We start from the raw sequence: 18,977 nt of genomic DNA, 5'->3' as shown, positions 1-18,977 counted from the left end.
ATTTTAGACATTTTTGGAAAATTTTAGCCATAAAAATATGCCAAATAAAATTCTCAGGTGTCTACACTGGCAAATAGAATAGGCGAGCAATCAATCAGAAAAAGAACAGTTGCAACCCTAATTCAGTGCCACAAATGTGGGTGAATATATTCAGACTTTTAAGAATCAAATCAGCAGTTTCAAAATACACTGCAGAAATAATCCAATTAGAGACTGCTTTAACTGCCCTGGCTCAATGTTAGGGAATTCTGGGAACTGTAGTTTTCTGAAACACTTAGCCTTTTCTGTCAGATTGCTCTGGTGCCACAATAAACTACAATTCCCAGGCTTCCCAAGCACTGAGCCAGGACAGTTAAAGCAGTCTTGAACTGAATTATTTCTGCAGCATGTTTTGGCCATCAGACCCCATTTCCTGAATAGATACACCTTGACAGTTTTTGTTTCCTCCCACCTTTGAAATTTTGGACTTCTAATTCTTAAGTCCCATTTTTGAAGAAATGTGTGGATTTGATAAGCACTTATCTGTTTTAATATTAAAAGACTGCTGTCAAATAAGTTTCAAGAGGGGAAATTATTTTCTTCTTACTCAAAAACTGGTAAAAGGCTTGACTTTGAAGATAAGTTTGCTCTCTCCATTTCTCAACAGTGTAGATGAAAAGGGCCAAGTGATTCGTATCAACTTTAATAATGCAACCAGAGACACTATATTTGACATACCTGCTGAAAAAGTGAAACCATTTTATGCTGCTCTCAAGGAGTATGTTAATCTGTTGAACAGTGCAGATAACAAATATATCTACAAAATGAAACCAGGTAAATAAAGAAACTGTTTACCTTGGCTTTTATTAACAACTGTGTACATGAATCAAAGGGCTTTCATTAACAAGAACAACAACTATTTTGTATCTTCTTGTCAGTACTCTGTAGCTTTGCAGGGGTGGGGTCAGATTGGAACCTTTTCTTTCTGCCAAATTTTTCTGGAAATAGATTCTGAATTTTAATAGATTTTTTCAGTCAGTTTACCATATCATGGTAGATTTGCACAGAGGATCCTGAAGAAAGTTTTCTTGATGCCATCCACTGGAAATCCAGATGCTTACTAACAAAGGCCATACTTGAAAAACTACACAAAGTCTTTGCCAAAACAATTTCAGTTCAGCACTACAAAAATATTAATCCCATGATATGGCTTCATTGCATGAATGGAACACATATTAGTCTACTCTTGATAAGAGCTTGATTTATCTTCATCTCACCATATGTTGTGGGCAGAGCTTGGAAACATTATTGGTTTGGACTGTAACTCCCAGAATCCCCCAGCAACTATGGCTAGGACAAAGGGATTCTGGGAACACTAGTCCAAATATCTTCAGTAAGTTCTGGCTGTGATATACCAAAACAGTTTCTAGTTAACCGTTACCTTATTGAAATAGTTGTTGCTGCTGTGTGCCTTCAACTCATTTCCAGTTTATCGCAACCATAAGACAAACTTATCACAGATGAGGTTTGCCTCTGCCTTCCTCTGAGCCTAAGAGAGTATAATCTATTCAGGTTTACCCAGTTGGTTGCCATGGCTGAGTGGGGATTTAAACTCTGGTCTCCATGATTCACTCAAACCACTACACCATGCTAGATCTCACTGAAATTTAGTAACTCAAAATGTTGTCTCAGTAAGGCCTCCTGGTTCGTCACTTTTCTGACAGCTGTATTTGTATCTATCACTCTTTGTAGGTGAAATAGTGGTGTTTGACAACTGGCGCTTACTTCATGGTCGGCAGAGTTACCAGGCAGGGACAGAAATATCTCGTCACCTTGAAGGAGCCTATGCAGATTGGGATGTGGTAATGTCAAGGCTCCGAATCCTGCGGAAGAATGTTCTCAGCAGAAAGTAATCTTGAAGGTTGGACTACTGGAACCTTTCACACTGTGTAGAGGATGGATGGTTCTCCCACAGACACCAATGGATTTAGTATGTTTCCAGTGTCTTTAGGGAATTACTGGCTGACATTGTTGTATCAATTCTGTTGAAAACCTGACTAACCTCTGAATAACATGGATTTTGACCACAGTAGCACATAGTGGTTATTTCCTGCTAGCTAGAAGCTGAGCAGCTCTCATAGTTTTCCAGGGAATTGTTGCCAATAAACAATAAGGATAACCATTAAAACATCATGGTGAAAGATTTGCAGCATCTTAGAATCCATTTGAAAGGCTATGATTTTGCAAGTATGGTGGCAAAAAAATCAGAACAACTGGGCATTTTTGGTCTCTGATCTTGTAGAATGTCCTATTCCTGGTACAAGGAAGGTATAACCTTCCAGATGTTATTGATCTGCAACTGTTGTTTATTATTTTAAATTGATTTTATCGTACACTGCCCTGAAATGCTTGAATATATGGCAGGATATAAAAAATAATAAATGGATAAACATTTATCACCCTTCACCATTGGGTCTTCTGACTAGGTCCAATGGAAGTTGCAAGTCAACATCAAGAAGACAACAGTTCACACTGTGCCCTGTTTAATCTTCAGGGATATATTGCTGCTTGTTTTCCAGAAGGAGGAAATTTTGTGAGCCTTTGGTGGATATAAACCTGGTCACTGTTCTCCTGTGGTTATGTGATTTTTTTTTCTGCTTTTAAAATATTTTATTGGGCTAGTTTTGTTTTTACCACTGTTGTTATTTCTTGGATTGTTTTAGAATATCATTCTCCAACTGGTGGCCTCTTGATATTTGAGACTATGGCTGCTGCCACACTGCAGAATTAATGCAGTTTGTCACTATTTTAACTGCCATGGAGCCGTGCTAGGGAATCCTGGGTTTTGTAGGTTGTTGTGGCAGCAGAGCTCTCTGACAAAGAAGGCTAAACAGCTCACAAAACTACAATCCCAGAATTCCATGGCATTTCCCATGGCAGTTAAAGCGTTGTCAAACTGTATTAATTTTGCAGTGTAAATGCAGCCTACAACTCATATCAGGTCCAGCTTACATGTTCAGTGGTGATGGATCATGGGAGTTGAAAACATCTGCAAGGCAACAGGTTAGGGACAGCTGTTTCAGATGTTCTTTTTATTGTTGTTGTTGTTATAGTAAGCTGCCTCATGGATAAAAAGACAATCAAAATTGTAAAGATAATAACAATAATACAACAACTTCTGTTTACATTTTTCAAGTAGCAATGGGTGACTATTCCCATTTGTATGCTACATTTGCAGCAGCATACCTTCTAACAGAAAACTAAAGGATATACTGAAAGAAGCCATCACTTCTTTTTTTGGGGAAAAAATGAATTACATAAATGAATAATACATAAATAAATGTTTATTACATGCTGTAGAAAAGGACTAATATTACTAAATGCATGGTTTCCATTGGTCTCTCTAGGTAAAAAACAGAACTTGAAAGTAATTTCTTGTATGCAGGGTATTGCTGCTAATCCTTCAGGAATGGGGATCAGACAGCCTTTCAGATGTTTCTGGAGTACACGTTCTAGTAATCCTAGCCAGCACAACCAATGGTAAGGAATATTGACAGTTGCAATCCAACAAAACCTGGAGGACTACATGATTTCTACTTCTACATACTTATCTGGTAGTAAGTCCTATTTGATTTTGTTAGCTCTAATTAGATCCACACAGGTTCCAAATAGGAGTGGGAATCATGCAGCCCTCCAAATGCCATTGGACTGCAACTCCCAACATTCTTCACCACTATTAGTGCTTGCTAGGACTTGAATTTGGTTAGGCAAAAGAAATTCTCTTGGTATCCTAGATGATGATGTAGAAGATGAAAGATGAAGTACTGCCACCACTAGTAATAAAATCCCAACCCTCCCCCCAAAACGTAGATGAAATCCCCTTCTTTCAGCTTTTACCACCAATAAATAAATGGCAGAATTGGTTGGGGTTAAGCATTTTCACTCAGTCCTGTTGAATATGAAAATGGAAATCATTTGCTATCCCACAGGTATTAATGCTGCACATCTCCCATTAATTTCAATAATTTATTTACGTGAAGTATTTTTTGCCCCATCCTTCAGTCCAAAAAGCTCTGAACATGGCTTACATAAGATCTGTAAACAGAAAGTCCATGCTGACAGGATGATAGAAAGGATAGAAAAGAAATTGGGGCTGAGGAGGGTAGAAGAAAACAAGCACATTCACTGACAACTTTAAATTATGTACCAGGTCTTATAACCAAGCTGTAATGGAAAGATTTGGAGATGGGTATGAATGAAACACTCCTGTTTTCCCTCAGTCCTTCTACTGCAGCCTGATAGAATGCTAACTGAACCTATCTGAAACTAATGGACTACATTTGGCAGCTAAGCATTGGTGCATTATATCCACCGTAAGTGTGAAGCAAGGATTGGGAATCTCTGGGGTGAGGTAGGATCTCAGCTTGCCTTCCCGAGGTACAGAAAAGCTCTGGGTGGTGGTGGTGGTGGTGGTGGTGGTGGTGTGTGTGTGTGTGTGTATGGAGTAACAACACCCACTGCTGGTGTGGAGCCACTGGGAAGTTGCCAAATTGATAATCTGGCCATTGGACAAAATAAAGATGTTTATCACACTATAAGAGTGTGCCTGAGAATTCTAAATACTCCTCCTTAAAACTGCCAATCCCAGAATGCAACAAGAGGCAGCTAGAGGAGTCAAAGTGGAATAGTAGCACTTTAAGAGTATAGTGTGATAAACATCAAAGATTCCCATTGCTGGCATAAGGCCAGGCCAATATGAACATTGTGTGTGTGATCTTTAAGGTACATTTGGATTTTTTTTCCTTTTCATCTAGATGAAATGTCAGGTACACTATCACAACCTGGATTTGAAAATGTAGGTTCATCTCTGAGCAATATTAAATAGTGCCTTTCTCTTTCTACTTTGAATTTTGGCACCACATGAGAGTTTGATATACAATAATACAGCAGAAGCTGATGTGACATATCATCAACACTGGCTTTTAATTGCGACTTGATCCTTTAATGCTTCCTTTCTTTTCTGTCCAAAAACTTGAACAGTTTCTGATGTTTCTGAATTAAACCAGAAATCCAATGGTCTTACTCATTTAGCTTGAAGTCCAGTTTCTTATGTTTATTATGCTTGGTGTTTTCCACCAAAATCCTTCCATTTGAAATAGCCACTTTATTCTGGAAAACATTTTCTCCTTTCAACTATGTATCTAGAGAAAACTTTGTTTCACGTGTTCATGCATTAATAAAATCCAGTTTTGGAACCAATTAGCCAGTTGGACACTTGCCTGCTTGCAAACCCCATTTCCTACTACCGTAATGTCTTACACAGATGCCAGATTGAAGATAACAGCGGAAGGAGAGAGTTCTTCAGAGGTAATCCTCAAAAGGTTTCCAATATGTGCCTTGAAGATAAGATTTCTATTTGTCTAATTAGAAAGCTATGAGGCTATACAAAGAGATATTCTGACCCATACAAAGAGGATGCTTTAAGCAGTGTATCTTCTGCTACAAGAATTCACTCATCTACTGATGCTCCTTTACAGTGGGTCTTACCAATAATATTGCAGCAGGACTCTTTCCCCAAATGCTACAAAACAGCTTCATGCACCATTGGCAGCAAATATTGCCCATTGCATTATGAGTACTATCGCCCTCAATTCAATTTGTCATTCAAATTGCTGAAGAAAGCCTGGGTTGAATACAGTCGGCCCTTCTTATACACGGATTTCTTATACTGTACACGGATTCAAGCATACACAGTTTGAAAATGTTCCAAAAAAGTATAAATTTCAAATATCAAACCTTGATTTTTCCATTTTTTATAAGGGACACCATTTTGCTATGTCATTATATTTAGTGGGACTTGAGTATACATGGATTTTGTTATACACGGGGGATCTTGGAACCAAACCCCAGCGTATAAAAGGGTTCCACTGTAATCTGTTCATGTAACCATCTGTTTATATTCCACCACTTTCTCAACCTGGAACTCAAGGTGGCTCACAGCAAGATATATAAATACAATGAAACCAATGACATTATTAAAAAAAAACAATTGGCTGGCATTGTATTCAGTATTTACAATGTCACAAGCCAGACTTAGGACAATGTAAATATTGGAACCAGTGTGGTGTAGTAGTTTGAGTATTGGACTCTACACTATGGAGATCAGCATTCATTTCCCTGTTCAACCATGGAAACCCACTGGGTGATCTTGGGTGAGTAACACACTGTCAGCCCCAGAAACCCCCCCCCCTTTCATGGCAGGTTTGCCTTAGAGATGTCATAACTCAAAAATGACTTGAAGGAAATAACAACAAAAAATTGTAATTCATGGTGCAGTGACTGAGAGTGTCCCTCAAAAACTCGCATTAAAAGTCAGACAACACCACCAACAGGGATTTCTGAGGTGTTGTGAAATGGAGTCTCAGGTTGCAGGTCTGCATCTTTCTTTGCAAAAGTTAAAAGAGAGTGTTTCAACAGACAGAACTGCACTCTTGTCTGAACAGGTCTAAATTTCTCTCATCTGACCTGGCATAACTACTAACTGTAGAGGCAGCAAGCAAGGCATAGATACTGGCAGAGAGAAAAGAGAGCTGAAGGTAACATGCCAGTCTAAAGTCCTAACAGATGCTATAAAGCCACCTAGAATGGCATGGTGCAAAGATCATCACCCAATACAAAATCAAAACAGGATTACAGTTGACTAGACATCGCAGCAAGATGAATCTGTCCTCATGCAAGAAGCCCTTAAAATTCCATGGATATACTTGGAAGGCTAATTTACCCAATTAGCAACTTGACTCAGAGCAGATATAGCATATTTAAATGCTATTAGTCATATGGACGGTCTGATATAGAGGATTAGTGGAAAGACAAGGGACTGACCAAGAACAACAAAGGGATAGTTGGGGCAATATTGGTGTGTGTATGTTGGGAAGATCTTAGCAGAAATATGAAGAGAGCAAATTATATGCTTTGCTGAAGTAGGGATGTAGTTCTGCACTGAGTTTTTTCTTGAAGGAAACAGCAATCAATTTTCTTCCTGCTATAGGAAAATATTTTTTTAAAAAACCACTGTTTTCAAAGTCCACTCACAGGCCTTATTCTGTGCCAAATTTACACATAAGAACATTTTCTATGCAGGAAACAAAATTTTCTGCCCAGAAAACTATTTCTCTATATAAATATTGTCTGCAAAGAAAAAGTTCCCCATTTTCTGTGCTGTCAACATCTTTTTCTTTAAAGGAAATAATATTTCTGTATAGAAGCATCATTTTTCTGAGCAGAAAACGCTGATTGTTGTTGTCAGGTTTTCTCAACATTTGAAAGACATGTTTTTTCGCATTTTCAATTTTTTAAATATTTTTTCCATCCATATGCTAAAGGGGGCACAATAAACCAGAGGAAGAGAAGCTGGGTCCTACTGAAGCTTCTCTGGATGTGAAATGCCATGTTTGAATGCAGTCTTTATTTGGCAAACTCTATTTTAATTGAAATATAAATCTTCATACACAGATGGTGGCCAGAATCCTGTGGAGCAGTTACAAATACTTAACCTACTGCTGCATATTCTTAACTGCTACATGTTGATCTCTACATAGGCCTTAGTTTAGGACTATGTAGAGACCAGGGAAAAAACACCAAACTATTTGCTGCAAGAGCAAATGGATCTAGGATACTACACTTGATCTTAGCCAAAAGGCCGAGAAGCAATAAATGGATCTAGGAATCATTCCACTTCCTTTATTCTGTAACCAGTACTATTCTCAAGGAAGAGTAATAGAAAACCAGCAGACTGCTGTATGACCATTATGTATTATGCAGCACCAGACAGACAGACAGACAGACACACACACACACACACACAGGGATTGACAGGGGGTCCATTTCTCTGTCACTTGAGAAGTGATTACCTGACGTTTCCACTCGCTGTCCCGTGATCATTTGTGACAGACCTTTTTTTCTGCCTGTCACACCGGAGATCACTCATAAGCAACGGTGGGACTGTCAGGCAGACACTTCACAACTGACAGGGAAACACCCCCATCAATCCCAGCAGCTGCTTACCAGTAATTGGCCTGAGGGGGATCTGTCTGAACTTCATAGCATCATAGTTACTTGTTGCTGTTGTGTGCCTTCAAGTCATTTTCAATTTGTGGCAACCCTAAGGTAAACCTATCATGGAGTTTTCTTGGCAGGTTTCTTCAGAGGAGGTTTGTCATTGCAATCCTCTGAGTGTGTGACTTGCCCAAGGACACCCAGTGATTTTACATGGCCGAGCCAGGATACAAATCATAGTCCAGTATTCAAGCCACCACACCACACTGACTTACACTATAGTTACAGTACTACATAATATGTCATTGTCATGCAGGATTCTGCCCGTTTTCTATTACTCTTCCTTGAGAATAATACTGGTTACAGAATAAAGGCAGAGGAATGATTCTACCCCATTTGCTCTTGCAGCATTTCTAATCCAAAGCTTTTCTCCTCTTGTGCTGTTCTCCTACAATGGTGATCCTGCTTCCAATCTGCAGCCTAGATCTATCATGCCAATATGTATAATGATTAGGACAATGATCGCATTTACTTCAGTGGAAATAATTCAAAGTAACCATACTAAGAACAGCAACTTCTATTTCTCAACACAGTTTCCTTTCCAGGGCAAAAATTTGGAATAATTTGTGTGCACCACAATATAAGCCCCAGATCGTTTGACAGCAGTGGACTGGACTCTGATTTTGTTACAGTTGTGGGTCCTAAATGACATAATTCATTCTTTTTTCCTTTTATTTATAACTTTTATAACTTATTTTTCCTCAATACTGGGATTCAAGGCAAATTATAACACATATCTCAATACAGCTAAAAATATAGTGAGTTATTCTAAAGCAAATTAAACAGATTATCACGTTAAAGCAACCATAGAATTAAAATTATTTAAAACCCTTTTCAAAGCACATCAGAGAGAAGAGAAAATGTATAGCTCACATATATAAACCCCATCAAAAGCCTCTCAGCTTCCGGTTCGTTGCCAAAAGCATATCTGATAAAAGCTTTTTCTGAGGGAAAAAAGGCAAAAAAAGGGAAGGGTTTCCATCTAGTGGTCTAATGGAGAAAATGTACCCAGAAAGGAAAGGATCTGGTCTATCCAGAGCACAAAAGCTTGATTATTCTTACCTGATTTGGAAAATATTTAATCCCAGTATTGCATGATCTTATTGATCCTTTTTCATATAAGAATTAGCAAATGCCATGAGAAAACTGTGGAAGTACTAGAGAAGACATAAAACTCCTGTTCTGTCATATGACTGCTCTTCTGCTCTGCTCAGGAACAAACGAGAATGCCAGCAAAGTCCCTTTGCTTTTCCTCCCCATTTCTTCTCATGGAGAATTTTTTGTTTTGTTTTATCCCTTTCATGTTCTTCTAATTCATACTTCCATTCTTTCCTCCCATTGCTTGGTAAAGTTATTTTTATAGGCCCGGTACAGACCACCCAAAATGGGCGGTCTGCCGGCGCCTGGTTTTGCTCCACGGGGAAGCTGCAGCCTCCAGATCGCATGACTTCCCCATGGAGCAAAAATAACCCCCCAAAAATGGGTTCTTGCAGCACCATAATGGCACCGCATTGCGCCAATGGTGCATTTGCGATGTCATTATGGGGCCGTGACATGTGGACAATAGGCATCAGTTGCATCAAAATGGCAGCGCCCATCTGTACTGGGTGCCGCCATTTTGACGTATGCAAGACATGCTAGGGTTGCGGGGCGTCTGTAAGAGACGCCTCAAGGCAACCCTAGCACCTTGCCAGGATATGCTATGGCGCCGGTCTGTACTGGGCCATAGACTACAACATCATGGCCTCTGGAGGAATTATTCAGTTCTCAGAATCTGTCATGGCCTACAGCTCCATCATAGGCTGCTGGATTCTGGGAGCTGTTACTCCAAAAAGTAATATTTCCAAGCTCTGTTTCTTCTCAGCCAAAGGTTATGGTCTACTTTTAGACACCGGCATGAATACTAGGTGCTGTGGGCTGTATTTCAGAGGAAAGAGCTGGCAATGCCACCTCTGAGAACTTTATCCCATGGTGACTTATGTGCTTCCATCCCAAATATGGTTAAAGTGTTGGCATCCTGGAAAAGCAAGCAAATTTTCTAACAATTATCACACATAGAGCACAACAGAGGGTTAAAAGCACATTACTTAGGCAAGAAAGTGGGTCGAAAACGAATTTGAGTTTCAGACAGGTAAGGACTGAAATAACTTTTTATTGGAAATAACTTTCTTGCACATGCTCCAAACTGTCATTTCCACAAGTGCATACACACACATGCTCCAGAGAGGGAAGGGAAGCCAGGGAGGAAAATCCTCTTTGCCCCAGAAGCTGTTTCAGAGGAAGGAAGGCTGAGGTTTCCCTTTGCAAACTCTCATAAAACCACACATACACACACACACTAGAGAGAAAAAGGAGGTGGCTGGTCCATGAACCTGCCTGATTTCAGTGAGGGCTGAAACTTGCAGATGTCCTCCTTTTCCAGGACATATCCTCCATTTCTCCCTGCTGTACAGGAGGAATTCCAAAATGTCCTCTCTCTTGCTCTCCCACCAGCTCTTTCCTTAGAAGCTGTAGGAGGAGGAGACTAGCCTGGTGAGGGAAAGAGAGGTGTGTGTGTATTGCGTATGTCCTTTTAAGAACAAGGCTGCCTCCCTCTCCTCAGCACAGCAAAGGAACTATGGAAAATCTGGGAACAGGGAGAATTCAGCACATGTTTTTCAGGGTGCTGCAGTTACGTGAAGAAAGTGAATTCATAAATGAACTGGAAATGAAAACATGGTATTTTTGCAAAAATGCTTATTCCCTGATTCACCTCACTTTCTGTTTGGATTCTAACCCGTTCGTGTGCAGCGTCATCTGAAAAGCAATTGCAAAATTGTCCCTAATGCCCTGAATGAATCTACATTGTGATCAGTTTAACCTTCCAATTTTCCCCATGTGAAAATATCCTGAGTAGTCTCTGCCTAAGAAAACCCTATGAAATGCATGGGGTCCCCATAAGTCAACAGGCAGCACTATCCCAGCACTGATTAATTGGTAATGAAGAATCCACTCCCTCAAATGAGCCCAGGCAACACTTGTGCAAGAAGGCCAATTGGGCTTCTTCAAGTAGCTATTAAGCTTTAACAGGGGAAGGGAGTGGAAGATCCAAAACACTCCACCCTGCTTGTTCTAGCCTCCCATTTATTGGCCACCAGCTTTTGTAAAGATGTTTTCTGAGACAAAAACCTTCACAGCCGCCAGCATTTCACAGATAAAACTGTGACACATGTGGCTAAGAAACATCTGACTGTGGTCAATATGACAATATTATAAGTGAGGAAGAACACACAGACTTGGAGAGGTTACAGCAGTTTGCCTGAAACTACTGAGAAGGGAAAGATTCTGTCCCTCCTCTCCCCCTGCTGAGTTAATTGAGTGCTGACTACATTTGCACTTTGAACTCAGATTGCAAAAATAACCTAAGGACAAAGGAGAAAGTGGGAGGAAGAGAGAGAAAGTGAAATATTTTACAAGTAGGACTGTTTGTACCAAATTGGGACAGTTGGAGGGTATGAACTCAACTACTCTGCTACATGACAAACATCACAACTTGTTTGTTCCCTTGTTTCAAGACATCTCCATTCTGTTGCAATTTCTTCGCTTTTGTTGTAAAACTACTGGAAAGGAATTTGCACTGGGGCAATGAAACCTGGCTAAACGCTAATGATCTTTCTTTTGAGACACACACTGTTCTCCCACTGCATATAACACACATACATTCACACACGTATTTGTTCCCTTAGGAAAAATATAGATATTGTAGCAAGATCCCAGCTTTTCAAATTCCTAGCAATATGGTCCCATTTTCTCAACCACTTCACCAATTTCTAGCACTCTTCTGCTCATAACATGGTAACATAAGCTCAATGTGTGTTTCATCTTTAGAAGAACTTTTATCCTGTACAGGGAGAAAATCAGAATATAAATAAATTAAAGAAATGAAATAAACTTTCTGCATTCAAATGATAACTGAAATCATTTACTGGAATTTAAAATATGGTTCACCTAAGAACACTTGTTTGAAAAGTAAGAACATTGCTTGGAAAGTAAGGATACTCTCAGCACAGAAAATACATTTGGAGTGGGAGTGTTAACATGAAAAATGGATTGAGATCTTATGCTAATCTAAGTAAAGGCTGCATCTGCATTGTACAAATAATGCAGTTTGACAACACTTTAAATGCCATGGCTCAATGCTATGGAATTCTGGGATTTGTAGTTTGTTGTGGCAGCAGAGCTCTCTGACAGATAAGGCTAAATAGTTCACAAAATTACAAATCCCAGAATTCCACAGCATTGAGCCATGACAGTTAAAGCAGTGTCAAACAGCATTATTTCTACAGTGCAGATGCAGCCTAAGTGGGTTTTTATGCAACACCACCCTTCTGTTGAACACTAGCATTGTTCAGCTGATTGTGCAGCTGCCCCTGTGATTGCTTATTATCCCATTGTGCAGTGCTGACTACACAGTGGCTGTTTCAACAGTCTCCCTGAATCAAGTGGTACATTAAAGGCCCTGAACCATAGTTTCACACCATCCCAAAATGTGCTATTCTGTGTACAACTATAAACATAATATGTCAATTGCATAACACCCTTAAAAATATAAACAAACATGGAAGAAATGTAGCTGCAGCATACATGATGCCAACAGGATTTCAGCCAAAAATATAATATGTGGTGCAAAGCACCAAAAATTTGCAATAACTTTACAAATATCTTTTCCCAAAATACCCTTTCTAGAACTGCCTTTGTATAGAATACTCTTCAGCTTAAATGCAGCAAGCTGTTTTAGAACTAAGAATGTTTCCTTCTTGTCTTACTTGTACTTCTTCCCAATAATTATTATCCATATATCCTCCCATCTTTTTTTCTAGTTTACATTGAGGCCTTCTTCCAGCCTCCTTCCTCTTAAACCCTTTGCTCCTTCATGTCGCTTCCATCTAGGCTTGAGACCTCATCTTATCTATGAGATTTTCTCGGTGCCACTACCACCTTTACCTACTTTACAGAAGCTGGATTGCAAACTAAAGTTTAGCTTTCATGATAAGAAGAACCAAATCTTCCATCAACAAAACACCATTCAGTTTAACATACTGTGGTAAGAACCACTACTATCCTCACTCAAGCTCCAGAAAGTTGGTAAATTCCAGCTGTAATTGGACTGTAAATAGACTGTGTACCATTAGGCAATATGGACATGGTGGAGTATCCTATGCTGTGGTTAATTCCAATTTCATTACTGTCTTGGAGCTGGGTGGCATAAGTCCCAAATCTAGTGCTCTAGAATACATGCTTAGAATCAATACAACTGAGGGTATCATGTGACTTAATCTATGATCCCATGTTACAAATACCCAACTGGCACCCAGTGCCACCAATACAGGATGATACTTGGGAGGGGCTTTAAAAGTCTCCAGCAGACTCTGTTGTGCCTAAATATTTACCTATAGCCGGATGAACAATGATGAAGGCATTCTCCAGGACCTCCTGGAGTCCTCTGAAGGATAACTTCTGTGTCTGATGGTAGGAAAATAGTATGATGCTTCCCCAGTGCCCCTTGTTGTCCAATGGCCACTGTTAGGGGAGCCACAGAAGGGAGGTGGGTCCTGCAGGGGAGGGGTTGTGAATTCCTCCTTCCATAGCAACCAAAAGGTTCAGTATGCAGGTGTAACTGTCAGTTATGCCTGTATATCTCACTAAAAGGGTGCCAGGCCAGATGCTACAGTGAGCATTTAAATATGACTTTTCTAAATGCTAAAGCAACTCTGTAAGGATGGCAAGTATAATCCACATACTGTAAAACACTGTAATAAATCCACACCACATTGCAACTCTCTGATGTAAAAAATATGTTCATGTATTTTTCTACCATCATTCATGTCAATTATTCTTAAGAATTTACTTAACTGGGCTCACAACTAGATAGGAATTTGTGACCTATTAACAATTTATAAGTGTGCACTCACAAATGAGTTTGCACATGTTTGTTGTCATATTTGAAGTTTCTCCCTTATGCATTCCTCTGTTCAGAGGGTATTATATGAAAGGTTAAACAATTCACAAGTATGTAAATACCTCACACACAACTTTTCATATTTCTTTCTGTTTCTCCTTCAGTGTCTCTTGATAATTTTTTCTACCTTTAGAGTTATCTTTGTCTTCTTGTCTAGAAAGTAAAAAAAAATAACCCTAGACAACAGGGAAACAACATCATTCATTTACCAACAGAGGAACAGTGGCTCAGATTGCACACACAATCTTTTCCATTACTGAAAAGAGAAAAATAAAGGGACTGAGTTGGCAGAGGAAATTTTGGGAGTGTCTCCGGGAGTGTGGGGTGGGGAGTCTCAACATACCTGATACCAATTGTTTATTATTTCATTGAACTGATTTACATGTCTCATTGACATATTGCATATCCATTTTATTCTCTATGGCATGATTATAATAAAGTGTGGGTATTTTAGTTCACACCAACTGGAATCTTAGTATCTTGGACCAGCTAGTTACACACCACTCCTTCACAAGTGTAGCATTGTGAAAGCACATGATTGAATCTGGAACTATTACCTCAAATTTTCATCCACTTAACACCATGATAAACTCTCCTCTTTTAATATTTCACTCACCTAATTGTGCATTTTATTCCAAATGTTTTTAAAATTATCTTCTAAAGTTGTTCTCTGTTTTCTATTCCTAGGCATTCCTTTTGAATATTTTAAAACAGAAAAAAATATGTATGCCCAAAAACAAAGATCAAAACTAGTTTTGCCATACTGAAAAGTGAATCATAGAATCATAGAGTTGGAAGAGACCACAACGGCTGTCCAGTCCAAACCTCCACCATGCAGGAACACACAATCAAAGCACTACTGAAAGATGACCATCCATCCTCTGTTTAAAAAGAGGGCTCCTGTACTTTTAGTGCTTGTGCAGAACAGGGGGTTTCCCTAGGTGTTGACAGTCATGCAACCAGGTAGAAAGTGACGTCTGCTGAAATTTCCTCTTCTACACAGCAACTAAAAATACAGAAACCGTCTCCTCTTTTCAATATGGCAACCCTAATTAAAACACAAAGACATACATACACAATTAGCCTATATAGGGATCAAACATGGGAATTGGCATTGGCGGGGTACAGACCGCCGCTTTGCAGCAGTCTGCCGCCACCGCCAGTAGGTCCGCGGGGGAGCCGGAGCCTTCACACGGCCCGACTCCCGCGCGGACCGAAAAAGAAGCTCCAAAATGGAGCTTCTTTTTCCGTCGCGTTTGCGACGTAGCGAGGCGCCAGGGGCGCGCTCGCTACGTCACAAGCGGCGCGACGCGTACGAACGCTCAGCGTCCGATACGCAAAGATGGCGCCGGCCATGTAGAAGGGCCGGCGCCATCTTGTACGGACTGAGTCCGTACTAGGCCCAGGGGCGTCTATAAGAGATGCCCCTTTTTTAAAATGGGACGTCCGGAGGACGTCCCAAATGGCGGTGCAGAAAGCACCATTATTACCACATTTTAACCACATAAGCTACTAAACAGAACTTATCATATTCTTTGCAAGGGTTCTAATTCCTCCATTGAAAGCAGCCACCTTTTGTAGCTCTGGCTTTTCTTGAGGAAAAGTGGTCATTACTATACAAGTTCCACAACAAAAGTAAACCACTATCCATAGGCCAAATTAGGTGAAAATGCATTTGTAAAGAAAAGCCGGAATTACTCAACACCTTCTTTGCTTCAGTCTTCTCAGAAAAGGCAAAGGGTGCTCAACATGAGGAAAATGGAGCAGAGGACAGAATAGGGGAATTTCAGCACAGAATAAGTAAAGAGCTAGCAAATGTAATATTGGAGCCATTGGCAATAATTTTTGAGAACTCCTGGAGAACAAGAGAAGTCCCAGCAGACTGGAGGAGGGCAAATCTTGTCTCCATCTCCAAAAAGCGGGGGGGAAGAGGATCCCAACAATTATCCTCCTGTTAGTCTGACATCAATACTAGGAAAGATTCTGGAGCAGATCATTAAACAGAGAGTCTGTGAACATCCAGATGGCAATGCCATAATCACAAAAAGTCAACATGGGTTTAAGAGAAACAAGTCATGCCAGACAAATCTGATCTCTTTCTTTGGTGGTTTACAGACCACCCCTTTGGGGCGTCCTGTACCCGCCCCTTTCCCTGATGGATCAGGGCCTCAGCTGCCACAGTGGCAGCCCCAAGGCCCTGATCCTCCATTTTTCCAGGCCACGGGGAAGGACACCCTGACATGGCGGGGAAAGGGAGAAAGGGGCCACTTGGCCCCTTTCTCCTTTGTGTCACTGGTGCAGCCGTGTAAAGGCTGCACCAGTGACACAAACCCAGGAAGGAGCTCCAAAATGGAGGTCCTTCCAGTGCCGTGGAAAGGGCGCCACAGGCACCTGTCCATGCCACTCCATTTGGAGGTGGTGCGGCTGTGATGTCATAATGGCGGCGCCCATGTGGACAGGGCGCTGCCATTTTGTACATATTCTGTTTGTACTAGGGTTGGGGCGTCTAAAAGAGATGGGCCCAGTGCTATTCAACATCTTTATCAATGACTTGGATAAAGTCATTGCGGGCATATTTATCAAATTTGCAGATGACACCAAACTAGGAGGAGTAGCTAATGCCCCAGAGGACAGGATCAAAATTCAAAATGACATGAATAGATTAGAAAGCTGGGCCAAAGCTAAGAAAATGAATTTCAACACAGAGAAATGTAAGGTACTGCACTTAGGGCATCAAAATGAAATGCAGATATAGGATGGGGGACACATGGCTGAACAAGACTACATGTGAAAGGGATCTAGGAGTCCAAGTAGACCACAAGTTGAAAATGAGTTAACAGTGTGATGCGGCAGCTAAAAAGGCTCAAGCAAAAGCAAAATGCAGCAACCTTTCCTAGCTTGTCTGTTTTTTCTTGTTAATAGCTTTTGGCATCTTGACCACACTTTGAGGTTACTTGGCCATATGTGTCCCATTTTTCATTATAAAATGATGGTGAGTATGTAACAGGATGTTAGTTGAAATATCCATGTCCCAGTCCCCACCATCAACACTTTTGCCCCACGGGAGAAGGAGCTCATCTTCCTGCATGGGGAAGAACTCTATATGCATACAAATGCAGGGACCCTTCCCACAAATGCCAAACTCCTTCTGAGTGGGGGGCAATGTTCAGCACATTGGGTCATTAGGATCTATAGTTTGTTGGGCTCTCTGACAGAGAAGGGTAAATAGCTCATAAAACTACAAATCCCAGATTTCCATAGCATTGAGCCACGGCAGTTAAAGTGGTGTCAAACTGTATTTTCTCTGCAATGCAGATGCAGCTTCTAAAGCTGTACCTGCTTGTACTATCCTCCTTGGCTCTCACTCATTGGGCACAGGCTGGCTCTTATTCCAAGAATTTAAGCAAAAATAATTTCTTAACACAAAAGGGTTAAAAATGTGATACACACACCATATTGTGATTAATCCCATTTATTATTTAGAAAGCTGAAGTAATTGCTTGGCTCCATCTACACTTCTGCCTTTTCACTCAGCCATTGTGGCTTTATTTTGATGGTACTTCTTTACAGAAAGTTACCTCATTTCCCTGGAAATACTACACATTGTTCAGTTGTTTCCCCCAAAAGTAAACCTATATTGATGTAATTTTTCTTGTTAAATATTATCTCTGTAGATTGGCACTTTTCATGCAAATGAAACTGTGTCAACACTGGCCTCCATTTTCCTCTCTCCTACCAAGACTAACACTATGTAAACAAATGGAGATATTTGCACACACAAAGAAATGTTGACTGTTGCACTTTAAAAACATGGATCCTTGGTTAGAAAGTCAATACAATTTACCCTTTTACCCCACCTAACAATATTTGAACTTTGTGAGAAGAACAAGATGTTAAACCAAAGTCGGGAAAGTCAATATTTAACATAGGGCTGTCACCTGTAAATGGAAAATGTCACAGAGAAGTCAGACTGATATCACATGCATTAGCCATAGTCAACTGAGTATATTCCAATATAATTTGTATCAGCAGTGTTACCAGCTTCTGTGAAAGACTGGACTTTTATAGCTATGGAAGCACTTGGATGTAGTATTAGGACGGGGGAACATCTCTGTCACCACTGGAATCAAAACATGCTTAACAACCTTGCTGTAGTTCAGTAGTCTCTGCTTTATACAACTCATTTTGTGCCAAACAGAAGTCTAGCAAAGTATCACAGTGATCAGAGCTGATGACTGAGGTGAATGGTACTATTGTCACGATTGGAATTATGCATAGTGTCCCGGATTGAGTTGGACGTGGACCCAATTTGGTCCAGTTTAATCTGTATCCCATTCTATCTGAACCAGAATTTATATCAAGATTTGAAAATCCAACTTATCAGTCCTTCCTAAAGTCAGAAAAACAGAAATAATTATGAGTGACATTCAGCATTGCACTTATGGATTTATGACCGGAGGTATGGATCCATAACTACTCTGTATTCAGTAACACTACATAAGAAAAGTAAGTAAATTCAATGCTCTCTCTTTAATACTGTTCACTTGAATGTTTTGTTTCCAGCTTTTTGGACATCAGCACCTGACAGAGGTTGGCACAAAATAGTTTGCTACCTGCAAATAATTCAGTTTGTACTCTGGGTGTACTCCTGGACTCAGCTTTGAACCTGAAAGCCTAGTTTTCAGTGGTGACCAGGAATGTGTTTGCACACATAAAGCTTGTGTGTGAGCGGTGCCTCTTCTAGAGATTTTGGAGCTGGCTATGGGGATGCATGCCTTAGTCAGATTCTGCTTGGACTATGGTAATGTGCTCTGCATGGGGTAGATTTGAAGAATGTTCAGAAGATTCAACTATTGCAAAGAGCTAAAACTCTTTGCAATAGCAG

The 18,977-nt window shown here is 40.3% G+C and overlaps 1 protein-coding gene, 2 long non-coding RNA genes and 1 pseudogene across 5 annotated transcripts in view; 2 read left to right on the top strand and 2 right to left on the bottom strand.

Moving 5' to 3' along the window:
• The window catches only part of BBOX1 (gamma-butyrobetaine hydroxylase 1), a 65,530-nt gene extending 60,292 nt beyond the window's left edge, over positions 1-5,238 (top strand). For all 3 annotated transcript variants that reach the window (XM_042446406.1, XM_042446416.1, XM_042446397.1), the window contains exons 7-8: positions 647-813; positions 1,732-5,238. In XM_042446406.1, coding sequence (XP_042302340.1) covers positions 647-813; positions 1,732-1,892 — 328 coding nt within the window. In that variant the 3' untranslated portion in view covers positions 1,893-5,238. The remainder of the gene's footprint in view (positions 1-646; positions 814-1,731) is intronic.
• A 2,283-nt stretch (positions 5,239-7,521) lies between these two features.
• On the bottom strand, positions 7,522-7,690 carry LOC121920078 (annotated as a pseudogene).
• Positions 7,691-9,963: 2,273 nt separating this feature from the next.
• LOC121919618 overlaps positions 9,964-18,977 on the bottom strand; it is a 9,705-nt gene continuing 691 nt past the window's right edge. Inside the window, exons 2-3 of the long non-coding RNA XR_006101535.1 lie at positions 14,155-14,245; positions 9,964-11,974 (exon numbers count right to left, since the gene is read on the bottom strand). This is a non-coding gene — a long non-coding RNA (uncharacterized LOC121919618). The remainder of the gene's footprint in view (positions 11,975-14,154; positions 14,246-18,977) is intronic.
• The window catches only part of LOC121919614, a 21,188-nt gene continuing 20,255 nt past the window's right edge, over positions 18,045-18,977 (top strand). Inside the window, exon 1 of the long non-coding RNA XR_006101533.1 lies at positions 18,045-18,598. This is a non-coding gene — a long non-coding RNA (uncharacterized LOC121919614). The remainder of the gene's footprint in view (positions 18,599-18,977) is intronic.

Source organism: Sceloporus undulatus, chromosome 1 (assembly GCF_019175285.1).
Source record: "Sceloporus undulatus isolate JIND9_A2432 ecotype Alabama chromosome 1, SceUnd_v1.1, whole genome shotgun sequence".
Lineage (NCBI taxonomy): Eukaryota > Metazoa > Chordata > Lepidosauria > Squamata > Phrynosomatidae > Sceloporus > Sceloporus undulatus.
This window is presented reverse-complemented; position numbering and strand designations above follow the sequence as displayed.